This window comes from Mobula birostris, chromosome 1 (assembly GCF_030028105.1).
Source record: "Mobula birostris isolate sMobBir1 chromosome 1, sMobBir1.hap1, whole genome shotgun sequence".
In the NCBI taxonomy this organism is placed as follows: Eukaryota; Metazoa; Chordata; class Chondrichthyes; order Myliobatiformes; family Myliobatidae; genus Mobula; species Mobula birostris.
Genome location: NC_092370.1, coordinates 207,322,609 through 207,348,464, shown reverse-complemented (window position 1 = coordinate 207,348,464; position 25,856 = coordinate 207,322,609). Strand labels below are relative to the sequence as shown.

General features: G+C 40.1%; 1 protein-coding gene across 4 annotated transcripts in view; it reads left to right on the top strand.

Moving 5' to 3' along the window:
* Window positions 1-25,185, top strand: part of mark3a (MAP/microtubule affinity-regulating kinase 3a) — a 178,579-nt gene extending 153,394 nt beyond the window's left edge. For 2 of the 4 annotated variants that reach the window (XM_072269960.1, XM_072269950.1), the window contains 2 exons: window positions 17,895-17,939; window positions 23,694-25,185. In XM_072269960.1, the coding sequence (XP_072126061.1) occupies window positions 17,895-17,939; window positions 23,694-24,039 (391 nt within the window). In that variant the 3' untranslated portion in view covers window positions 24,040-25,185. The remainder of the gene's footprint in view (window positions 1-17,894; window positions 17,940-23,693) is intronic. The other 2 variants (XM_072269970.1, XM_072269978.1) reach the window with 1 other exon arrangement.
* Window positions 25,186-25,856: the final 671 nt, after the last annotated feature.

Below are 25,856 nucleotides of genomic sequence, written 5' to 3'. Positions count from 1 at the left end.
TTACGTCCTTGTTTTTATATTCTAGTCCTCTGGAAATGAATGCTAACATTGCTTTTGCCTTCCTTACTACCGACTCAACCTGCAAGTTAATCATTAGGGAATCCTGGCAGTAGGACTCTCAAGTCCCTTTGCACCTGGGCTCACTAGCAAGTGGCACCATTTTGGAAATCAGTACTCACAAGATCCTGAATTTTAATTTCTTACCTAACTTCCTATACTCATTTCTGCAGGAACTTATTCCTCATTCTGCCCATGTCATTTGTATCGATGTGTACAACGATCTCTGGCTGTTTGTCAGACAACACACCACCCTGATATCTCTTCTGTGGCCACAGAGTCTCTTTTTGTCCCCTTTACTATTGAGTCTCCTATCATTATCACACTATCTGACTGTACCCTTTCCCTCTGAGTCTCAATGGGGGACACAGTGCCAGAGACCTCACTACTAGTGCCTGAAGGATATACCCTTCAACAGTATCCAAAGAGGTATACCTGTTTGTGAGGGAAGTGACACGGTAGAACCCTGCACTGACTACCTTATGCCCTTCTGGCAGTCACCCATCTATCTGAAGCCTGTAGTTTGAGTGTACACTAAAACTCACTAAAACTAAAACTCATTTTTGAAGCCCTCAGATGACCATCCAACTGCACCTCCAGTTTCTTGACCTGGTTTGTCAAGTTGCAGCTGGGTGCACTTCCCACAGATGCAGTCATCAAGGAGACTGTGAGGTTCCCTTGCTTCCTACATCTTGCAAGAAGAGCATTCTATTGCCCTAACTACCACTGAATCAAGGACTGATCAACAACAAATTAAAGCCTTTCTTGTTCCTTCTCTCTGAAGCCTTTTCAAAGAACTGCTTTCACTCCCAACACCTGGGGCACTTACTCTGCCTCTTCATACTAAAGCTGCAGCTTCCCACCCTCATAATGGCTGCTTTAACATCTGCCGGATGATGCTGAGGATGTTCTACGAGTCTGTGGTGGCCAGTGCTATCATGTTTGCTGTTGTGTGCTGGGGCAGCAGGCTGAGGGTAGCAGACACCAACAGAATCAACAAACTTATTCGTAAGGCCAGTGATGTTGTGGGGATGGAACTGGACTCTCTCACAGTGGTGTCTGAAAAGAGGATGCTGTCTAAGTTGCATGCCATCTTGGTCAGTGTCTCCCATCCACTACATAATGTACTGGGTGGGCACAGGAGTACATTCAGCCAGAGACTCATTCCTCCAAGATGCAGCACAGAGCATCACAGGAAGTCATTCCTGCCTGTGGCCATCAAACTTTACAACTCCTCCCCTGGAGGGTCAGACATCTAAGCCAATAGACTGGTCCTGGATTTATTTCATAATTTACTGGCATAATTTACATATTACTATTTAACTATTTATGGTTCTATTACTATTTATTATTTATGGTGCAACTGTAATGAAAACCAATTTCCCCCTGGGATCAATAAAGTATGACTATGACTATTTGGCTTTACTCTTAACTACTCTTTATTGGATGCTGTCAAGCTAATTATCCCATCAACTTACGGTTACGGATCCCGCAACCTGCCTGGATTGTAGGGGTACAGATGATGAACGCTGCACCAGTTGCCTTCATCTCTCATGGTTGTGGACAAGAGCCTGAGTTGTGGCAAAGCTCTCTCTGGTCCACTCTGCAATGTTGTCTGTCCATTTCTTCCTCTGTCTGCCCCTTTTCATTTTTCCCTGAAGAATGGTCTTTGAGAGTCCACTTGATCTTGTTATGTGGCCATACCATCTCAGTTTCCTCCTTCTTTACTGTGAACAGTGGATCTTTATAGTGTCTCATGTGCTGGGTGATGGTTCTTTGTACTTCATCATTTGAGACATAATCTGTATAGGGGATACCGAGGAGCCTTCTGAAGCATCTCATTTCTACTGCCTGGATCTTATTTTGCAGTTCTGCTGTCAAAGTCCATGATTCACATGCATAGAAGAAGACGGAGAGCACAAGTGCATACGGGAGTTTCAACTTCATCCGAGAGAGATGTTATTGTATCACCAGATTGGTTTTAGTTTAACCAGCATTGCTATTGTTTGAGCTGACCTTGGAAGGACTTCAGGCTCTGATCCTTCCTAGTTGATGATGGAGCCAAGATACTTGAACTGATTGACAGTCTCTAGTTCTTGTCCACTGACTAGGATTTTTGTCATGATTAGCTCCTCACTATTTCTCATCAATTGGGTTTTCTCTGTGCTAATCTCCATGACATATCTGGTAGATGTACTGTCTGGATGGTTTACGAGGCAGGCCAATTCATCCTCACTTCCTGCCAGCCCATCAATGTCATCAGCGAGCCTGAGGTTGGTTATACAAAACTCCCATCAACTGTTATCTAACAATTTGCAAATTGCCTCTTTTGGGTTCCTGTTCAGTGAAACTTAGCAGTAAGTCTTGAGACCCATCTCTTTTAAACTCTTTCTTCAAGTCCTGGCTCCTGTTCAGTGAAACTCACCAGCATGTGTGCTTATCCCACTGCTCTACTCTCTTTACACCCATGACTGTGCGACTAGGCAGAGCTCAAATGGCATCTATAAATTTGCTGATATTACAACTACTGTTACTACAATTACAACAGAATTTCAGATGGTGACAGAAGTGTGTTCAGGCGCAAGATACATCAGCTAGTTGAGTGATGTCGCAACATCCGTGCACTCAGCGTCAGAACTGATTGTGGACTTCAGAGAGGGTTAGGACAAGGGAACACACACCAGTCCTCATAGGGCAATCAGAAGTGGAAAGAATGAGGAATTTCAAGTTCCTGGGTTTCAATATCTCTGAGGATCTAACCTGGATCCAACATATTGATCTGGCTACAAAGAAGGCATGACAGCGGCTATATTTTGGAGTTTTGGTCTGTCGCCAAAGACGCTCGCAAATTTTTACGGATGTACCATAGAGAGCATTCTAAATGGCTGCATCACCATCTGGTAGGGGGGTGTGGAGGGCAACTACTGCATAGGATTGAAATAAGCTGCAGATAGTTGTAAACATAGTCAGCTCCATTATGGAAGCTATCTTCCATTGTAACCAGGACATCTTCAAGGAGCGATACCTGAAAAAGACAGTGTCCATTATTAAGGACCCCCATCACTCAGGTCATGCTTTGTTCTCATTGCTACCATCGGGAAGAAGGTACAGAAGCCTGAAGGCACAGCCTTAATCATTAAAGAAGAGCTTCTTCTCCTCTGCCATCTGATTTCTGAATGGACATTAAACCCATGAGCATGACCTCACTACTTTTTTATTTCTATTTTTGCAGTACTTATTTACTGTAACTGTATATAATATTTATTTCAGGGTTTTTTCCCTCTATTCTGTATTGCGTTGTACTGCTGCTGCAAAGACAGCAAATTTCACAACATATGCTGGTGATATTAAATCTGATTCTGACATCCCTGGGGGTGGGGGGGGGCCGCTCATTCTCTGCTGTGTCTAGTGTTTCCTAGCCCATGCTGTGCTATATCCAGTGCTTTCTGCCATTTCATGATTGAGTATTCTTTGTGTTTCCTCCTGTTAGCTATAAATGTATGTAACATTATTCACAATGTACGTACTGGGGCGACAGAATTTTTGGTCTGATCTATTTGTTGCAAGATACCTTAGATCTGGTCATTGTTTGTGTTGCAGCCAAGTTGGCACTTCATAGATTCAGCTAATGTAACTCCTGCATACCCTTCTGCAGTCTTCATCCCCAGACTTGATAGAAATAATAGTGAGTGCTATGCTGGACCATGAGCTTGCAGATTATGGCTGTTTGCTGTATTTTGCTGTTGCTGAAGGTCTGTAATGCCTTGTATATTCCCTGAATTAAGATCTCTTAATTATAGTTGCACGCAACATAATGGTGTCCTTGCTGTGAAGTAGAAGCTTTGTCTCCACAAGTGCTATGCAGTGATTAATTTTACTAATACTATCAAATACAGATTGGATCCACCATAGGTCAATTGATAAAAGCAAAGACAAATGATTGTTCACATTCCACAATTTGATTCAATCACCGACTGTTATGGTTACAACCTAGTGGCTAAGGCCTATAGAACATGGTGAGCTCCGTGCTGGTGGTATTCACTTTGGATATCGAAAACACTACCCAGTTGCATATTTTGTGCCTTTGCTAGTTTGTTGGTACTTCGAAGTTTTGTTCAGTGTGGTGGCGCACTCGATTCATAAGCTAAAGAAGGAATGTAGGTGATGGGTGATTTCCTTGGCTATGTTTCACCTGATACCATTAGATTTAATAGGGTATGAAGTTGATACTGAGGGCTTACAGGTCTTCTTTCTTCCACACAAGTGCATTGCAACCACCTCTGGTGAATCTATCCTGTCAGTAAGGTGGGAGGCACCCAGGCATTATGAGGAATGTGTCCAACATTTCGTTTCTAAGGGTACACTGTGTCTGGCTGTTACTTGACTAGTATGTTTATATTCCGATGCCCCAACACTTGAGGTCTTTGCAAGATTAACTAGTTATGATTGGATGCAAAAGTAGGTGGCATGATAGTAAATTCATTGACGATGCCAACATTGGTTGTGTTGTTGACAGTGGAGAAGGTTGCCTTAGGTTACAGCAGGGTTTAGAGAATTACAGGTACTATTTAACTCAGACAAGTGCAAAGTAATTTTGCCTGACATACAAAGTGAATGACAGAGTCCTTGTCAGTGCCGTTGAACAGAGAGACCTTGGGATAGAAGTACATACTGTAGCTCTTGAAAGTGACGACACAAGCAACTGGGTGGTGAAGAAGGTGAATCACACCCTTGTTTTCATTAGACAAGGCACTGAGTTCAAGAGTTAAGTGCTATGTTACAGTTTACAAACTGTTGGTTAGGCTGCACCTGGATCATGTGCAGTTCTGGTTGCTACACTATAGAAAAGATGTGATTAAGTTAGAGAAGGCACAGAAAAGATTTATAAGGAATTTGCCTGAATTAGAGGAACTTGACTGGCAATATTAGAGTCCAAGTCTTTCTCTCCTGCCGAGAAGTGACATGATAGAGATAAATAAAATTATAGGTGTAGATGAAATAAATAGCTAGAGACTGTTGCCCATAGTAATAGTGTCAACAATGAGAAGGCAATGGTGGAAGATGAGAGGGAGGAATTTTAAATTGGATTTGAATCGTACACTTCACTCAGTAGTTGAAATCTAGAATGAGCTACCAGAGGAGATGGAGGCAGGACTAGCAAACAACATTTAAGAGGCATCAGTATGGGTATTTGAGCAAGAGGGATTGAATTAATAAAAGAAAGTGGGATTAGTATAGATAGACATGATGGGTAACATAGACATGGTGTACTGAAGGTTCTGTTTCTGTGCTGTACAACATGGTATTCTAGAACTGTCCTGTCTAAGTTCATTGCCAGACGATCTATCAGATTTTATTCTTTCGCTATTTCAATATTTACGCTGAAGTTGAGCGGCTAGCAAGGCCACTTCGGAAGACATTTAAGGATCAACCATATTGGTGTCTCTGTAGTCACTAATAGACTGAACCCAGTAAAAATGGAAGATTTATTCCCCTGAAGGATATTTGTGGACCATGTATAGCTTGTTGCAACAATTCAACAGTTTTGAGGTCATCATTTTCAATCATTAGATTTTTTTTTGTTTGTCCAGTCCTCTGGATGAAACCACCTTCTCACCACTGCATCCTTTAATTCAGTGTTTTAATATAATTCTAGTATCACTGTAACCTGTCAGTTTTCAAAGGCTAACTTGTTTGATATTATTTTGAGATAGACTCCATTTGTTCTCTTTTGTGTTTAAATCAAGCCTCACATGAGTATGCTTGCCTTCAAACGTATAGCAAGTGACTTATATGAAACACTTGAGAGTGCTAACCATTTTCTTGTCAGAGGAGCAAAAGATGAACAACAAAGGCAGACATCAGAATCAGTTTTATTATCACTGGCATGTGACATGAAATTTGTTAACTTAGCAGCAGCAGTTCAATGCAATACATAATCTAGCAGAGAGAAAAAAAATAAAACATAATAATAAACAAGTAAATCAATTTTGTATATTGAATAGATTATTAAAAATGTGCAAAAACAGAAATACTGTATATTAAAAAAAGGGAGGTAGTGTCCAAAGCTTCAAAGTCCATTCAGGAATCAGATGGCAGATTGGAGGAAGCTGTTCCTGAATCACCGAGTGTGTGTGCCTTCAGGCTTCTGTATCTCCTACCTGATTGTAACAGTGAGAAAAGGGCATTCCCTGGGTGCTGAAGGTCTTTAGTAATGGATGCTGCCTTTCTGAGTCACCGCTCTCTAAAGATGTTCTGCGTACTTTGTAGGCTAGTGCCCAAGATGGAGCTGACTAGATTTACAACCTTCTGCAGCTTCTTTCGGTCCTGTGCAGTAGCCCCTCCATACCAGACAGTGATGCAGCCTGTCAGAATACTCTCCACAGTACAACTATAGAAGTTTTTGAGTGTATTTGTTGACATGCCAAATCGCTTCAAACTCCTAATAAAGTATAGCCGCTGTCTTGCCTTCTTTATGACTACATCAATATGTTGGGACCAGGTTAGATCCTCAGAGATCTTGACACCCAAGAACTTGAATCTGCTCACTCTCTCCACTTCTGATCCCTCCATGAGGATTGGTAGGTGTTCCTTTGTCTTACCCTTCCTGAAGCCCAGAATCAGCTCTTTCGTCTTACTGACGTTCAGTGCCAGGTTTTTGCTGCAGCACCACTCCACTAGTTGACATATCTCACTCCTGTTACGCCCTGTCATCACCACCTGAGATTCTACCAACAATGGTTGTATCATCAGCAAATTTGTAGATGGTATTTGAGCTATGCCTAGCCACACAGTCATGTGTATACAGAGAGTAGAGCAGTGGGCTAAGCACACACCCCTGAGATGCGCCAGTGTTGATCGTCAGTGAGGAGGAGATGTTATCACCAATCTGCACAGATTGTGGTCTTCCGGTTAGGAAATCGAGGATCCAATTACAGAGGGAGGTACAGAGGCCCAGGTTCTGCAACTTCTCAATCAGGATTGTGTGAATGATGGTATTAAATGCTGAGCTATAGTTGATGAACAGCATCCTGACGTAGGTGTTTGTGTTGTCTAGGTGGTCTAAAGCCGTGTGAACAGCCATGGAGACCGCGTCTGCCGTTGACTTATTGTGACGATATGCAAATCGCAATTTTTCCAGGTCCTTGCCGAGGCAGGAGTTCAACCTCTCAAAGCTTTTCATCACTGTGGATGTGAGTGCTACTGAGTGAAAGTCGTTAAGGCAGCCCACATTATTCTTCTTTGGCACTGATATAATTGTTGCCCTTTTGAAGCAAGTGGGAACTTCTGCCCGTAGCAGTGAGAGGTTGAAAATGTCCTTGAATACTCCCGCTAGTTGGTTGGCACAGGTTTTCAGGGCCTTACCAGGTACTCCATCGGGACCTTCTGCCTTGTGAGGGTTCACTCTCTTTAAAGACCTTTTTGAAAAATTTCATCAAATACATTAAATTTCAAGATAGTACTTCATGGTCTCTTTTTTTATATGGTCATTGTTAGAAAATAATTTCTGAAGCCAGTGTGAACAAATTAACACCAAGGAAGAAATAATGATTTTAGTAGTAGTAATTTTCTCCTGTTTTGAATTAGCGTAATAATCATGATTTGGTTTGAGTTCTGAATGAAAGACAATCGGAAAGTAATGATAGTAATGATGTCTTGAGGGTAGCCAGGATGAGCAAACTTCTGAGATTTTTACTCAAGTCATAAGTAGAGGCTGCGTTTTCAGTGATAATTGATAGGTACTGGGAAAAAAATATTTTTTCATTGTCATTACGGAATTTCATGGCTTATCATGGCCACTTGAAGACTACTGAAGAGCATTACAGTTAAAAGTTCAAAGTAAAATTTATTAGCAGAGTACATGCATGTCACTACATACAACTCTGAGATTCTTTTTCCTGTAGGCATACTCAGCAAGTCTATAGCATAATAATTGTAAACAGGATCAATGAAAAATCAAGAGCATAGAAGACAACGAACTGTTGAAATGCAACTATAAATAAATAGCAATAAATAACAAGATCAAGAGACCTTAAAGTGAGATTGTTGTTTGTGGGAACATCTCAATAGATGAGTGTAATTGACTGTCCTGGCAAAGGGTCTCAGCCCGAAACTTCAACCGTACCTCTTCCTAGAGATGCTGCCTGGCCTGCTGCGTTCACCAGCAACTTTTATGTGTGTTGCTTGAAATTCCAGCATCTGCAGATTTCCTCGTGGGATGAGTGTAATTATCCTCTTTTGTTCAAGAGCCTGATGGTTGTGGAGTAATAAATGTTTTTGAACCTGGTGGTGCGAGTCTTGAGGCATTTGTATCTTCTGCCTGATGGCAACAATGAGAAAAGAGCATGGCCTCGGTGAGCATGATCTTTGATAGCTGTTGCTTTCCTATGGTAACATTTCATGTAGCTGTTCTCAATGGTTGGGAAGGCTTTACCCGCTATGTACTGGGCTGAACCCACTACCTTTTGTAGGATTTTCCGTTCAAAGGCATTGGTGTTCCCATACCAGGCCAATATGCAGCCAGTTAATGTACTTTCTACTACATGTCTACAGAAATGTGTCAAGTTTTTGATCTCATGCGAAATCTCTGCAGCCTTCTAAGGAAGTAGAAGTACTGTCATTCTTTCTTTGCAATTACATTTTTGTGATGGGTGCAGGACAGATTCACTGAGGAATTTAAAGTTACTGCCCCTCTTCACCTTCAATCTTCCAATGAGGACTGGTTCATGACCTCTGGTTTCCCTTTCCTGAGGTCTACAATTAGCTCCTTGCTCCTGCAGACATTGAGTGAGAGGCTGTTGTTATGACACCACTCAGCTAAATTTTCATTCTCCCTCCTGTATGGTGATTCATCACCACCTTTGATAAGGCCGACAAAATGTGGCGTCATCAGCAAACTTGAATATGGTATTGGAGCTGTAGGTGTAAAGCAAATAGAACAGGGATCTAAGCACACACCCCTTGGTGCACCTGTACTGATGGAGATTGTGGAGGAGATGTTTTTGTCAATCTGAACTGACTGGGGTCTGCAAGAGTGAGAGCATTGGTCCTCTTTGGTCTGTTGAAGTTAGATTAACAGTTATTCCTATTTACTTTTAAATTGCTTCAGTTATGGATGAAGAAATTGGATCATCAGCACATGGTGTGCTGATTCTGTCAGACTGATTAATCTACATGTACAGTTTAATTTCTCACAACATTTTTCCTCTTCTCAGGGTCAGTACTGACCCATCAAAACAGCAGACTCCCAACAAATCCGTGCCCGCAAATACTTCACAAAGATCAAAGACTGTTAGTAAGTCTTCAGTCTCTAAATCTTTTCTCCGCTTAGCATTTATTTTTGAACAAATTTTCTTAAACACATGCAAATCCTGTATTATGTGTAGAATTCCTCTTCTCTATCAGGTTTGAGTTCAGAAATACTTTCCCTACAGTCTATTGAATGCAGTAGTTGAAGATGAATACATTTCAACCTGGATCATTGTTTTTGAATGGTACTTGAAAAGTAAATATCAGGTTTTGATATTTCAGAGTTAAATACCCTATCTAAAATCCAATTTAAGGAAAATAATTCATATGATTGTTAAATATTGCAAAACATGGGTTTTGTGCAGTTAGTCACTCTTACTTTCAATATGTTATTTATTTACCCCCATTTTACTTTAAGATTATTTGATTGATTGTGAAAGCTGATCAAAAAGGCAGGATGCTCGAGAGAACACACTGAAATATAATTTCAGTACCATTGAATAATTTTTTTGCATAAGATTTCATTGATTGTTAAGGATATATTTCAGGAAGTAATGAATTTTAAATGTTATTTTAGGGAGACCCATGCTTGTTTATTGATACGAATACCTTTCTGTGGCAAAACAATGCATGTAATGTGCACGTAGTAGGTGCAATGTCTGCTTTTGTTTTCCCTGCAATGCATTGCAAAGTTGATGTGCTTGTTTCAGTATGGTGTAGAAAATCAATTAGTTGAGATTGTCAACATAAATAAATTGCAGCGTTGTTTGTACGACAATTAGCTGTTGTGAACTTGAATGTAAGACCTTCATTTATGTAAATTTTTTCAGCTTTCTTTTCAGATTTCCTTTCTTTCATTTAAGGATATTTAGGAATTATTTTAGAATTAGTAAATAAAGACAACATACTGAAATTGATAAATTAGATGTGTTTTGCCTCAAGTTGTGTTGGCAGCGAGATTGAAATGTTAAATTACACATCACATTTATGAAGTGAAATTTATTGCAGTTGACAGATTTTTACCAAATGCCTGTCATGTGCTTTTTTTTTGGAAAATGCTAATAATTGTTTGACTGAAGGAAACAACATTTTTAGCTGAACTTGTAACTAAAGATTACTTGTAATTACTGGTTACACAAATAATCACTTAAGAATAATATTTAGTTTGCTGAAGTACAACTTCTTATTTTTAAAATTTGGGTAAAAATTCAGAACGTAATTTCAACTCATAAATTTTGTGTCATCGTTCAAATCCATTGTACACATTTACTTCATCCCATACCTGGCCAATTGCAAATCTCATTTCTATAAAGACTTGCATTTGTGCTCCATCTTTGCATCTATAGGAAAGGTTTTACTTTACAGATGGTAAAACTGCTGGAGCAGTAACAGACACAAAATGCTGGAGGAGCTCAGCAGAGCTGATGAAGGGTCTTGGCCTGAAACGTTGACTGTACTCTTTTCCATAGATGCTGCCTGGCCTGCTGAGTTCCTCCACCATTTTGTGTAGATCGCTTGGATTCCCAGCATCTGCAGATTTCTCGTTTAGGATTGGAGCAGCAGTAATTCCTCTTGTCAGAAAAAGACAGTTTCTCTTTCATTCTGTAAACACATAGAATTCTTGTGAAACAGACTTTGAACTATGCAGTTTTGTTATGTGTTGTTAATTTCAGAGAAAAAAAGTTACGAAGGTCTGTATTATTAGACAAATCCCAGGGAAGACAGCAAAATACTCTTGAATCTAGCATAGATGCCTGTAAATATTATATACTGTAGGTGTCCAGTTAAATTTGAATTAATTTTACTAAGATAGTGGTTTGCTTAGATTATAATTTTGTTAGGCTCTATCTCTAGTTTAATAAATCAAAAATTTCAATATTGGAACATCAAGCTTGCATTAACCTTTTTCATTGTTATGGCAAATCAGGTTTAAGGGTGCTTCAGTTGGAAATTTAAAACTATCCTAAGAGGTCTTTTACGATTTGAAGTTTCTAACATACGTGTTACGCCGGGAGCTTATAAAAATAATATTGGGTTCATTAAAAATATTGCTTAGTTTTTGGTTTAGAATCTGTAACCACTGAAATCCAAACGCCAAAATAATTTAACAGTTGAATTTGGTGCGAGCATGTTGTGATCTGTTTGCATCTGTGCTCATATGTTGTACTTGGAGGAGATGATGGAGATACAACCAGAAAGAAAGCAGGAAATATAAAATATTTTGTTAAATGCCCTATCTTGAAATTCTAGAAAAACAATTTACAACCTAATATATATTAATTTGTTCATTTTTCAACTTTAATAATCCAGCGAGATTTGCTGTTTCAGATTGATCTTCTCCAGCATTTCATTCCTGCTTACCTTAAGCAAATTAGTTATCTTAGATTGTTTACTTTTTTTGTACTACTGCTTATATGTTTCAGAGACTGTAGAAATGTTATATTTATAATGCCTCAGTTATGAATTGTGCAATAAGATAGATTTCTACTGCCCTATTAGACCATTATTCTGTTAAAATAAAGTCCTGAGAATGCTGGAAATGCCAAATAAAACAAAATGCTAGAAATACTTTTTTTAAATATACAAGCACCTGCACAGAGGAATGTAGTTAACAACTCAAGTCAATGATTTTAACTTCTCATCAGCTGACCTGAAATGTCTAAACTTTTGATTACTTCAGTTGATTTAAATTAAAGAATTCCTTATGTACCTAAATACACATAAGAAGTAACATTTATGTTGACCTAAAGACGTTACAACCTTTGTCATCTTCAGTTCTGTTCAGAATCTCTCTCATTATCCCCTTCATTACACAGTTCAAATTAAATTTATTATCAAGGTACATATATGTCACCATATACAACCCTGAGATTTATTTTCCTGTGGGCACGCTTAGCAAAAATATAGAATAGAAACCATAACAGAATCAATGAAAGATCAACCAGAATGCAAAAGACAACTGCAAATATCAATAAATTGCAATAAATAACGGAACATATAATGAGATAAACAGTCCTTAAAGTGAGATAATTGGTTGTGGGAACATTTCAATGATGGGGCAAGTGAGTGTAGTTATCTCTTTTTATTCAAGAGTCTGATGGTTGAGGGGTAGAAACTGTTCTTGAACCTGGTGGTGCATGACTTGAGGCTCTTGTACCTTCTTCCTGATGGCAGCAGTAAGAAGAGAACATGTCCTGGGTGGTGGTGATCTGTGATGATGGATGCTGCTTTCCTGTGACAGCATTTCATGTATGATGTCTATAAAAGGTATTCACCTCCTTGAAAGTTTTCATGCTTTACTGTTTTACAACACTGAATCACAGTGGATTTAACTTGGCTTTTTTGATGTTAATCAACAGAAAAAGACCCTCTTACGTCAAAGTAAAAACCGATCTCTACAATGTGATCTAAATTAATTATAAATATAAAACACACAATAATTGATTGCATAAGTATTCACCCCCTTCAAGTCAGTATTTAGTAGATGCACCTTTGGCAGTAATTACAGCCTTGGGTCTGTGTGGATAGGTCTCTATCAGCTTTGCACATCAGAATACTGCAATCTTTCCCCATTCTTCTTTACAAAACTGCACAAGCTCTTTCAGATTGCATGGGGATTGTAAGTGAACAGCCCTTTTCAAGTGCAACAACAAATTCTCAATTGGATTGAGGTCTGGGCCACTCCGGGACATTAACGTTGTTGTTTTTAAGCCATTACTATGTATTTTTGGCTTTATGCTTGGGGTCATTGTCTTGCTGGAAAACAAATCTCCCAAGTCGCAATTCCCTTGCAGACTGCATTAGATTTTTCTCACTGATTTGCTTGTATTTTCCTGCATTCATTTTACCCTCTACCTTCACAAGCTTTCCAGGGCCTGCTGTAGTGAAGCATCCCCACAGCATGATGCAGCCACCACCATGCTTCACGGTAGAGGTGTGTGTTTTTGATGATGTGTGGTGTTTGGTTTGATGGCCAAAAAGCTCAGTTTTGATTTTATTAGACCATAGAACCTTCTTCCAGCTGACTTCAGAGTTTCCCATATGCCTTTTGACAAACTCTAGCTGGGATTTCGTATGACTATTTTTCAACAGTAGCTTTCTCTTTGCCTCACTCCCATAACGCTACAACTAGTGAAGTACCCAGCCAACAGTTGTTGTATGTGTAGTCTCTCCCATCTCAGCCACTGAAGCTTGTAACTCCTCCAGAGTTGTCATGGGTCTCTGGGGGCTTCCCTCTCTAGTCCTCTTCTTGCACGGTCACTCAGTTTTTGAGGACGCTCTGTTCTAGGCAGATTTACAGCTGTGCCATATTCTTTCCATTTCTTGATAATTGACTTAACTGTGCTCCAAGGAATATTCAGTGACTGGGATATTTTCTTGTATCCATCCCCTGACTTGTGCTTTTCAATAACCTTTTTGCAGAGTTGTTTGGAGTGTTCTTTTGTCTTCATGGTGTAGTTTTTTGCCAGGATACTGACTCACCAGCAGATAGACCTTCCAGATACAGGTGTATTTTTCCTAAAATCAATTGAAACACCTTGACTGCACACGTGATCTCCATTTAATTAATTATGTGACTTCTAAAACCAATTGGCTGCACCATTAATGATTTGTGTCATACTAAAGGGAGTGGGTGAATACTTACGCAATCAATTATTTTGTTTTTTATTTCTAATTAATTTAGATTACTTTGCAGAGATCTGTTTTCACTTTGACATGAAAAAGTCTTTTCCAGTTGATCAGTGCCAAAAAAAGCCAAATTAAATCCATTGTAATTCAATGTTGTAAAACAATAAAACATGAAAACTTCCAAGGGGGTGTGAATACTTTTATAGACACTGTAGATGTGCTCATGTGCTGTAGAGGATGAATCCACTACCTTTTATACAATTTGCTGCTCAAAGGCATTGGTGTTTCCATTCCAGGCTGTGATGCAGCCAGTCAATACACTTTCCATTACCCATCTATTGAAGTTTGTCAAAGTTGTGGATGTCTTCCCAAATCTCGGCAGACTCCTGAGGAAGTAGAGGTGCTGCTGTACTTTTTGTTGAAATTGCACTTGGTTCCAGGACCGACCCTCTGAACTAGTAACACTCAGGAATTTAAAATTACTAACTCCCTCCACTTCTGATCCTGCAATGAGAATCACCTTGTGGATCTCTGGTTTCCCTCTCCTGAAGTCTATAATCAATTCTTTGGTCTTGCTGACATTGAGTGTGAGGTTGTTATTGTGGCACCACTCAGCCAAATTTTGCATCATCACCACCTTTGATTTGTCCCACACAAAGAAAATTTATTTTCCATAATGCACATTTTTCCTACTGCTGTTGTCAGTCCATCAGATCGTGAAACCATCATTCATTTCTTTGACTCTACCAGACCTGTATTTTAATGCTGCACTTGCTGACCTCCCAGCCTCCAACAAAATCGAGCATTTAAAATCTTGCTGTTTGTGTCATATTTCACAGTAAGTCATCACACATTTTTGCTAACATGTTGCTTTCCAATTTTGTAATGTTTCCTTTAATTAACTGTTGGGTGTCTGTTTATTGCTTGGCTCCATCTACCATCTGCCTAATCCCAGAATTGTCTAGGCTTGAACTCTGGGAACATGCATTTTTCCTTGCACCCTTCTCTCAACCCATTGACAAAATTTCATGAAGTCCAGCAGCAGGAATGCAGAAAAATTCAATTTGACACTTTAAATCAAATATTATTTGGATGATCATACAAATCAACTCCACCTTTTTAGAACTAAACCTCAATCCCTGATTTTCTATGTACTCAGAATACACCAATCTCTGCCTTTAAAAGATTACATGTTTCAATCTACTAGGAAGAATATGAACCTGGTCTACCAAAAATCTACAACCTGTACCTGCACATTAACATTCTATGATTCATATAAAGTAGTCCTACCTCTGTGAACTAATATTTTGTAGTTTCTCACTTTTTAAAAAAATTTTTTCTGTTACACTGTACCAATAAACTACATAAATTAAATTTTCTTTATATAATATTTCCTTTGTCAAATATTACTAACTCATAAGCTGTCTAAAGAGATTGCCAAGACCAAAAATCTTTTAATTCTAAAAGGAAGATGCTAGAACAGAAGGTACTAGAAATTCCTTGTAAGTTAGGCAGTAGCTGTAGAGAGAGAAGTAGAAGTTATGTTTCAGGTTGATGATTATTGGAAATTGGGGAAAATTGAATAAACAGGAATGGATTAAGTTGCAGAGAAAATGGATGGGAAGAACAATGTACATCATGGAGTGGAGACCAAGAAATCAATGGATGACTTGATAGAGGGTGATGAAGCCACGTTATTATTTCCTAGCATTTGCCTTTATTCAAAGTTACCAGCAACTGCTGTTTTCTATATCTTTCAGTTCTATTGTGGTGTTCTTTTTCCTCTTCTGTTTACAATTTCTCCAAAAAATTGGTTGTATTTAACAAAACTTGCCCATTTATTCATTCATTCTCTCTCTCCTCTCTCTCTCTCTCTCTCTCTCTCTCTCTCCCCTCTCTCTCTCTCCCCCCTCTCTCTCCCCCCCTCTCTCTCTCTCCCCTCTCTCTCTCCCCTCTCTCTCCCCCCCTCTCTCTCCCCCCCTCTCTCTCCCCCCCTCTCCCCCCCTCTCCCCCCCTCTCCCCCCCTCTCCCCCCCTCTCCCCCCCTCTCCCCCCCTCTCCCCCCCTCTCCCCCCCTCTCCCCCCCTCTCCCCCCTCCCCCCTCCCCCCTCCCCCCCTCCCCCCCTCCCCCCCTCCCCCCCCTCCCCCCCCTCCCCCCCCTCCCCCCCCTCCCCCCCCTCCCCCCCCTCTCCCCCCTCTCCCCCCTCTCCCCCCTCTCCCCCCTCTCCCCCCCCTCTCCCCCCCCTCTCCCCCCCTCTCCCCCCCTCTCCCCCCCCTCTCCCCCCCTCTCCCCCCCCTCTCCCCCCCTCTCCCCCCCCTCTCCCCCCCCCCTCTCCCCCCCCTCTCCCCCCCCTCTCTCCCCCCCCTCTCCCCCCCCTCTCCCCCCCCTCCCCCCCCTCTCCCCCCCCTCTCCCCCCCCTCTCCCCCCCCTCTCCCCCCCCCTCTCCCCCCCCCTCTCCCCCCCCCTCTCCCCCCCCCCTCTCCCCCCCCCTCTCCCCCCCCCTCTCCCCCCCCTCTCCCCCCCCTCTCCCCCCCCTCTCCCCCCCCTCTCCCCCCCCCTCTCCCCCCCCCTCTCCCCCCCCTCTCCCCCCCCTCTCCCCCCCTCTCTCCCCCTCTCTCCCCCTCTCTCCCCCTCTCCTCCCCTCTCCTCCCCTCTCCCCCTCCCCTCTCCAAGTAAGTCATCCATTGTCCCTTGGTCTCCAGCCTGTCACAAAAATTCCCTTTTCATATCCTCTCCTTTCTCTGCAACTTAAAACATGGCCATCTTCCAACATTCCAAGTTTTGATCGATAGTCATTGAACTCCAATGTTAAATCTTTCTTTCTGCACAGATGCTGTGTATGACCCATATTTTTCTAGCATTCTGTATTTCAGTATGCCTTTACAGCCTCTCTGGTCATCTCACAGCTTCCTTTTCCACCAGCTTTAGGCTCATGGAGAGGGAAGATAAATGGTATGAAGAGTAGAGGAGGTATGAGACAGGAAAGTAGGTGATAGGGGTACTGAGAGGGGTGCAGAATGATAGACAGATGGAGCCAGGTGGGGAGAGGAGAATGGAGTTGGGAGGTAAGCAGGTGGTTGACAGGTGGAAGCAGATGGGATTGGGGAGGGAGGCAGACGCATACAGGTGGGGGAAGGGGAAGGAGAAGAAGATGATGGGAAATTCAAGGTAAATTAATTTATTATTCTCACATGTATCAATAGACCGTGAAAACATTTTGTTTTGCATTTCAGTACACTGAGATAGGACAAAGTAAAAATAATGCGGAAAAAGGTGCAACAGTTAGAGGGAAAATGCAATGCAAGCAGACGATAAGGAGCAAGACCTTGGTGAGATAAAGATTGTGAGGTCAAGAGTCCATCTGGATATATTAGGGACTATTCGGTTGTCCGGGTTAAAAGGCCGCAAGAGCAGCTGATAATAGGAACCATTAGTGGAGAGATGAAAGGCAGATGGAGCCAATTGCAAGGTAGAATACAGAACATAGAGGAAGCTGGAATTTGAGTTCCTCCACCAGGTTGCTTTTTTCTTTTGCTCCAGTTTTCAGCATCTGCAGTCTCTTTGGCTCTTTGTTTCTATTTTGCCTGATACGGTCAGACCTGCTGAGAGTTTCCAGCATTTTCTGCTTTTATTTCAGATTTCCAACAACTATAATTTTTTTGATTTTCATTTTCTTTCTAGTTTTGGGATATCATAGAAATGTTTGCAATAAGCACTTAATTGATTTTCTCTGCATCTGTCAGAAACAAACAGTTTTGCTACTAAAATATAGTTTTGAAAAGTTTCATATTCCAGTGTGATTAAGTAGATTTGTCTTGGTCATATGAAAGTGTATATTTTTCTGTCTGCATTCCATATGAGCTTCCTTGGTGTAGTCTTCGTGTGCAATAGACTTAAGTTACACAGTTTTAAGAATTTTCTTCTTCTTTTACTCGTGCTTTCGGATTGCTCTCATTGAGGGTCCCAACTGAACCTGAGAGAAACGGGAGATTTGAGGGCTCAAGGTGAGAAGACTATATATATCTAGCAAATTTACCACAGTGCAACAAAAAGTTGCCATTCAAAATGCATGTGCCTCAATTCATTGATAAACCTTTTAGAAATTATTGGTATCTTTTATCAAATTGTTGAAATGTTGACTGATTTGTAAAGCATGGAAAGTTGAAATATGAATTAGAAACAAGGCTTTGACTTTAGAATTCTAAATAGCACTGAAATCCAATGTATTAATTAAATCTAATTAAATAAGGAAATTCAATTGAATAAAAATTGCTTCTATCCAGTTGTTCGAAGGATCCTACGTTGTAGTAATTTCTGGGTAGAAAGACCCATTGGCCAAGTCAATGCATAAAAAGAAATGTGCAGTTGTTAAAATGGTGGTGTTCTTATTGTAGTTGTAGCTCTAGTAGTAGTGGCAAGATGGCATAGATGTAAAGCAAGCAGTTAGAGCCATAGAAAACTGCAACACAGAAACAGGCCCATCCAGTTCTTGCCAAACCGTTAATCTGCTTAGTCCTATCGACCTGCATGTGAACCATAGCCCTCCAAACCCCTCTCATATTTGTACATATCCAGATTCTTTGAAACGTTGAAATCAAAATTGCATCCACCACTTGCACTGGCAGCTCGTTCTACACTCTCACCACCCTCTGAGTGAAGAAGTTTTCCATCGTGTTTCCCTTAAACATTTCACCTTTCGCCCTTAACCAATGACCTCACCCATCCTCAGTGAGCATTGTATTTACCCTATCTATATTCTTCATAATGCTGGGTACTTCTATCAAATCACCCCTCAGTCTTCTACCTTATAAGGAATAAATTCCTAACCTACTTAACCTTTCCTTCTAACTCAGGTTCATCAAACCCGGCAACATCCTTGAAAATTTTCTATGTACTCTTTCAACCTTATTTACATCTTTCCTGTAAGTAGGTGACCAAAACTGCACACTATACTCCAAATTAGGCCTCACCGATGTCTTGTACAACTTCAACTTAATATTCCATCTCATATGTGAAGGCCAGTATGCCAAAAGCTTTCTTTATGACCCTATCTACCTGTGGCACCACTTCCAACAAATTATGGACCTGTATTTCTAGATCCCTTTGTTCTACTGCACTTCTCAGTGCCCTACCATTCACTATGTAAGACCTACCTAGCTGGTCCTACTGAAGTGCAACACCTCGCGCTTGTCTGCATTAAATTCCACCTACCATTTTTCAGCCCATTTTCCAGCTAATGCACATCCCGCTGCAAGCTGGGATGCTCTTTCTCACTGTCTACTACACCCCCAATCTTGGAGTCATCCACAAAGTTGCTGATCCAATTAATCACATTGTTGCCCAGATGGTTGATGTGGATGACAAACGACAACAAAACCAGCACCAATCTCTGTAGCACTCCACTACTCACAGGCTTCCAGTCAATGAGGCAACCATCTACTACTACTCTTTGGCTTCTACTGCAAAGCCAATGTCTAATCCAATTTACTACCTCATCTTGAATGCCAAGAGACTGTACCTCTTGACTGACCTATAATGCAGGACCTTGTCAGATGCCTGGCTAAAGTCCATGTACACAATCTTTCATCAGCTTTCTTGGTACCATCCTCAAAAATGCTATAAGGTTGGTTAGACGTGACCTGCCATGCTGACTATCCCTTATCAATCCCTGTCTATTCAAATACTCAATAAGTCTGGTGTCTTAGAATACCTTCCAATAACTCTCCCACTATGATGTCAGGCTCACCAGCCTATAATTGTCTGGTTTATTCTTGGAGCCTTTCTTAAACAGTAGAACATTCATCCTCCAGTACTTCACCTGTCGCTAAGGATGACGTAAATATCTTTGCTAGGATCCCTACAATTTCTGTATTTGTCTTCCGCAGGGTCCAAGGGAGCACCTTGTCAGGCCTTGAAAATTTGTCCACCCTGATTTGCCTCAGGACAGCAAACACCTCCTCCTCTGTAATCTGTGTAGGGTCTATGACCTCGCTGCTGCTTTGCCTCACTTCTTTAGACTTTATGTCTGTCTCCGAAGTAAATACAGATGCAAAAAATCCATTTTAGATCTCCCCCATCTCTTTTGCCTACACACATAGATAACCACTTTGATTTTCCAGAGGACCAATTTTGTCCCTTGCAATCCTTTTGCTCTTAACATAGCAGTAGAAGCCCTTAGGATTCTCCTTCACATTGTATGCTAGAGCAAACTTATGCCTTCTTTTAGCCCTCCTGATATCTTTCTTTAGTACTCTCTTGCATTTCTAATATTTCTCAAGTACCTCGTTTATTCCTATCTGCTATGCACCTCCTATTCTTTTTCATACCAGGGCCTCAATATCTCTCAAACCATGGTCCCCAAATCTGTTATCCTTGCCTTTTATTCTGACTGACAAACCTTCATACTCTCAAAATTTCACTTTTGAAGGCCTCCCACTTACCAAGTACACCTTTACAAGAAAACAGCCTGTCCCAATCCACACTTGCTAGATCCTTTCTTTTTTCTTTTTCAATCTTCTTATTAGTTTCACAAAATATAAACATGACATAGTAGTAATACAAAGTTATTGGGAATACATTGTTATAATTAACATGAGTAGTTATAGAACTAAAAAATTGATTGACAAAATTCTCAATCATAAAGGATATCAATGAATAATACAGACCAAGGAGAAATAACTAGATCCTTTCTGATACAATCAGAATTGGCCTTTCTCCAGTTTAGAATCTCAACCTGAGGACCAAACTTATCCTTTTCCATGATTACCTTGAAACTGATAGCATTATGATCGCTAGATGCAAAGTGTTCTTCTAGACAAACTTCTGTCGCCTGCCCTGTCTTATTCCGTACTAGGAGCTCTAGTATTGCACACTCTGTCATTGGGGCTTTTATGTACTGATTAAGGAAACTTTCCTGAATGAATTTGCCTAACTCTTAACCCATCGGGTTCTTTTGCAGTATATGGAAAGTTAAAATTATCTATAGCCCCATTAATGTGGTCGTATCTTTTTTATTCCTCAGTTCCACCCATTAAACCTCACTATAGACAAGTATTCCAGTCTGTCCTGACCGAGCATTGCCGTGACATTTTCCCTGACTAGTAATGCCACTTCTCCTTTCCTAATCCCTCCCTCTCTATCATGTCTAACACAATGGAACCACAGAACACTGAGCTGCCAGTCCTGCCCCTCCTGCAACCAAGTCTCACTAATGGCCACAATATCATATTTCTATGTGTTGATCCAGGCCCTGAGCCCATCTGCCTTTTCTACAATACTTCGTGCATTGAACTATATGCAGCTCAGAACATTAGTGCCCCCATGCTCAACCTTCAGCTTTTTGCTTCCGAACTTTGTCTGAGGTCTTATCAACACCTGTCTCCACAATCACTCTACTATCAGTTCTGGCATTCTGCTTCCCATCCCCCTGTAATGTTAGTTTAACCTCCCTTCCCCCCCTCCCCACCATGCAGTATTAGCAAACCTTCCCATTAGAAAATTAGTTCTCCTCTAGTTTAGTGCAGACCTATAAATCATTTCAGGCTAGTATGTCCTAACAATACAAGATGGTGCACGCGTGTAAAACAAACAAGCAACACACACACACACACACACACACACACACACACACACACACACACACACACACACACACACACTCTCACTCTTCCCCCCCCCCACACCCCCACCCCTTAGTGATGTATATATGCCGCCACCTTGAAGCATTGCCTGTGGAAGATGTCCTTGATGGTGGCCAGAGTTGTGCTTGTGATGGAGCTGGCTGAATCTGCAACCTTCTGTGCTTTGGAGCCTCCATACCAGGCTATGATGCTCACCAGCACACATTTATAGAAATTTGCAAGAGTGTTTGCAAATCTCCTCAAATGCCTGGTGAAGTACAGCCACTGGCATACCTTTTTCATGGTTACGTTAATGTATTAGGCACAGGATCAAGCCAGCGAAATGATGATACCTAGGAACTTGAAGCTGCTCACCCTTTCCACAATTGATCCAACAATGAAGACTGGTGTGTGCGTTCCCCCAACCTCCCCCTCCTGAAGTCTGCAGTCAATCCTTTGCCTTGCTAATGCTGAGTGTGACATTAAGTGGCAATGCCACTCAACCAGCCAAACTATCTCACCCATGTACAGCTCCTTGTTACCATCTGAGATTTACATCTGAGAAATGTAAGCAGAATCTTGGCACTGGAAGTCTAGAGATTTGCTAATTTTGTATAGCAGACATCCTAGCAGCTAAACAGATGTTCCTTGCTCCATAGCAATGCCAATTAAAAAAAAACAGCGGTCCTGGTTCAACTAAAGAATTTGAAGGGGTAAATATACCACACATTTAAAAGTCTTTGAAATTGGCTCATTTAATTCAGCAAACTGAAATACAAATTTAGATCTGCCTTCTGTAAATACCACCTACAGTTCAAATCTAATAACTGCATACTTGACCAATGCTGCCCTCCAAATAGGTTCTTTGGTGATCAATTCTTTCCCGGCATTGACTGTGTACTGGGTAAATGTAAAGAGGATATTTCCCTTTGAGGAATACACAACTAGATATTGCTGTCTCAATAAAAGGGTTAGGCCATATAACTAACATATGGAAATTGAGAGATGTGGGGATAGGGCAGGAAAATAATTTTGAGGTGGAAGTTTGGCCATGACCTTGTTGAATGATAGAACATTCCTAGGGAGCCTGCTCCTGTATCTTGTGTTTGAACCCAGTTAAACAATTTCAGGGTTGAAGAATGTGCTAGTGAGTTTCTCTGTATTGCAGATGCCTAATGAAATAAGTTATTTTTGAAATCAAATTGTGATTAATTTTTAAAAAATTAATCCTAGTTTCTGTGGTGTTTGAATCTCATTAATACAAAGTTGTAATTAAACTTAACCTACTTGTGGAAGCCTGGAAGTGCTTTTGTGATTGGTTACCAAGTATTGACTCCATAGCTCCACCTTATGGACAGAAAAGAATAAACAACTGAGCCTCAGTTCAAAACCTGTTTTACCTTAACATTTTCTCTATATAGGTTGAAACATTTTTTAAATCTTTCTAAATCATAAAGATATCAGTTTGAATATTGTAATGCAAAGCTCCATTTTATTTATTATATGTACAAATGTAAGACTTAGAATTTTGTTGTACATTTTCAAGACTCATGCACTTGTTTACAGTTGCAATTTGATATGCACTATAATATATTCTCTCTTAAGGGAACCCTGTGCTTTTATGATTCCATAGAGTTCAATTTCTTGGATAACTCAGTTGTAATGAGATGCATGTAGTGCTCATGTTCCTTCAAACAAAACAAACTGTATTAAATTTTAAATGTGTCCAGGGATCTAATAGAATCTGACATATGTTTCAACTTCCTGTTGAGAGAGGCTGGAGATGCACTTGGTGATGTATAAAGTTGTACAAGTAATGTGAAGCTCCCAGCTAGGAATGATTTGAGCAACTTTTTTTTTCTGCTTGTGAATTGGGTCATTGATTCCAGATTTACTGCTCTATTGACATTGAGCAGCTCAAAAATAATTTTATGAATTAAGATAACACTACTATTAAATTAATTCCTGCAACATTTTCATAGTTTTAGAAATGAGAAAAGGCTGCAAAACCAACTCCAGCTTTCCATTTTTATTGACAAATTTAGATTATTTATAAAAATGAAAGGAAAAATCAGGTGCAACACAATATAGATTTGTGTTCTAATGACTTGTTTTCCAATTTTTTTTTGTTTTCTGCAGTCGCAATGTATCTGGGGATCAAAAAGATGAAATCAAAGAAGCAAAACCTCGTTCACTTAGGTTTACCTGGAGTATGAAAACAACCAGTTCCATGGATCCCAGTGACATGATGAGGGAGATCAGAAAGGTTCTTGATGCAAATAATTGTGATTATGAACAGCGTGAACGGTTCTTGCTCTTCTGTGTTCACGGCGATGGACATGCAGAAAATCTTGTCCAGTGGGAGATGGAGGTTTGCAAGCTGCCGAGACTGTCACTTAACGGAGTTCGATTTAAGCGAATATCAGGAACATCCATAGCTTTCAAAAACATTGCTTCCAAAATTGCCAATGAATTAAGGCTGTAAAATATGGTTAAGCTATAATTTCTTAAATAACATTTCATGAGTGTTTTTTTTCTGAACACTGGTGGAAATTTACTGAAGAAAATGTATAGGATAATGCTTGCGCAATAACTCTGTAACTTCAGATCATGGTATTATAAGACAGTGGAAATTCTCATGGGTGGGATTGGGGGCGGGGGAGTAAATAAGTTTTTGTTTTAAGAAGTGCACTACAGCATATAGTATCCTTCTATCTGAACAGTTTGCCCCTTCATCTCGGTTACTTAAAATGTTTGTTTGTTATTAGAGATGTAACCCATGAAACAAACTGATATGATTCCTGTATTTGAAAAAAGATGGAGGGGAAAAAATCCAGCTGAAATACAATTGAACGTGGGACATGGAGATACTCATGTGTTTTCAATCCTGCATGCCTTCCCCCACTGGTACTGATTCAGGTGCTTAGCTTTTCAATGGTAATGAATTATAAGGAGAAAAAGCTCATTTTTCATCAGCTGTGTTTAATGACCTTCAGAGAGTTGAGGTGTACCTAGTATTTTCATAAAGCAATATGTTACAAAATGAGCAAGTTCTGCAAATGGAAAAAATTGCTGGTGTATTTAGACCTATTAATGATATTAATTACCTGTGTTAAACCAGGAGTGCTGTGATTTGGAAATGACTTAAGTACTGTAGATCACAGATGCTAAATCACACTTAGGGTTTCTCTACTGTAGAAAATATTACCATCTGAGACTGGTTCCATGATCAATTAGGGCATCAATTATTTGGTTATTATTTTGTTTTATTTTCAACAAAGTTTAGATTGGAAACAGTTTTGTTCTGCCATTCTATATTTAGCTGTAATTATTGTTAATATTGAAGATGATCGGTCCTCCACAAATACTAGCTCAGTAAAAATGTTTGAGTTTGTAATTTAAAAGTTGGGCACTATGGGACAATATTCACTTAAGTATGCATTTTGTTTTCCTTTTCAGCTGTCAGCACTGTCTTTGGAATGTAAATAATGTAACTTAGTTTTGCAGACAGCATATTTCATTTTCCATTTTTTTAATGTTCTGTAATGAGCCAGGAGTTATGAAATCAATGTAAGTTGTCAGCATTTAAGATTCACTGATTTCTTCATTAAAGGAACAAAATGAAAATGTATATCTGCAATGTCACATGAATTAATAACTGAAAATGTATGTACAGAACTATGTAATTGTTTTGTCAGTGAATTAGGTGTATTTATTTAGTTTTCATTTTACAGAAGTTCTGTAGAGAAAAGTAAGTTGCTGACTACTGTACAGTACTACCAAGAAAGCTTGATATAGGAAAAGACATAAATGCAAGTTGGTGAACTGGATGTTCCAACCTTTTTGCAAATGTTTTCACTCGTTTTGGAAATCTTTGTATACTGTTCTAGACATCCAGCAGCAGGAAGTACACAGTACTTTTCACCATATTTTAGTAATGTGACCCCATTTCTCTGGGTGCGCCATGTACCTGTCATGGAGTTTCTATCCCTGTCATGATTTTTACTTTCTGTAGAAAGGAATTAGGTCACTTTTAGCCTCTCAACTACTCTCAACTAAAATCATTGCATGTGATGGTTATGATCATTTGGATAAATACTCACGATTTAAAAGTGCAGCAGCTGAAATGAGCGTTAAAAGACTGAAGAGTTTACTTGATTACCAGAAGCCGTATCCACTTCTCCATCGTCTTCACTTAAAGTGTTAGCTTTTTACTTGTAATCAAAGTCTTCATTTTCCTTGGCAAATGAGAATGAAGCAAATAATAACCAGAACAAATTTAATTAAAATACCAATACCTTA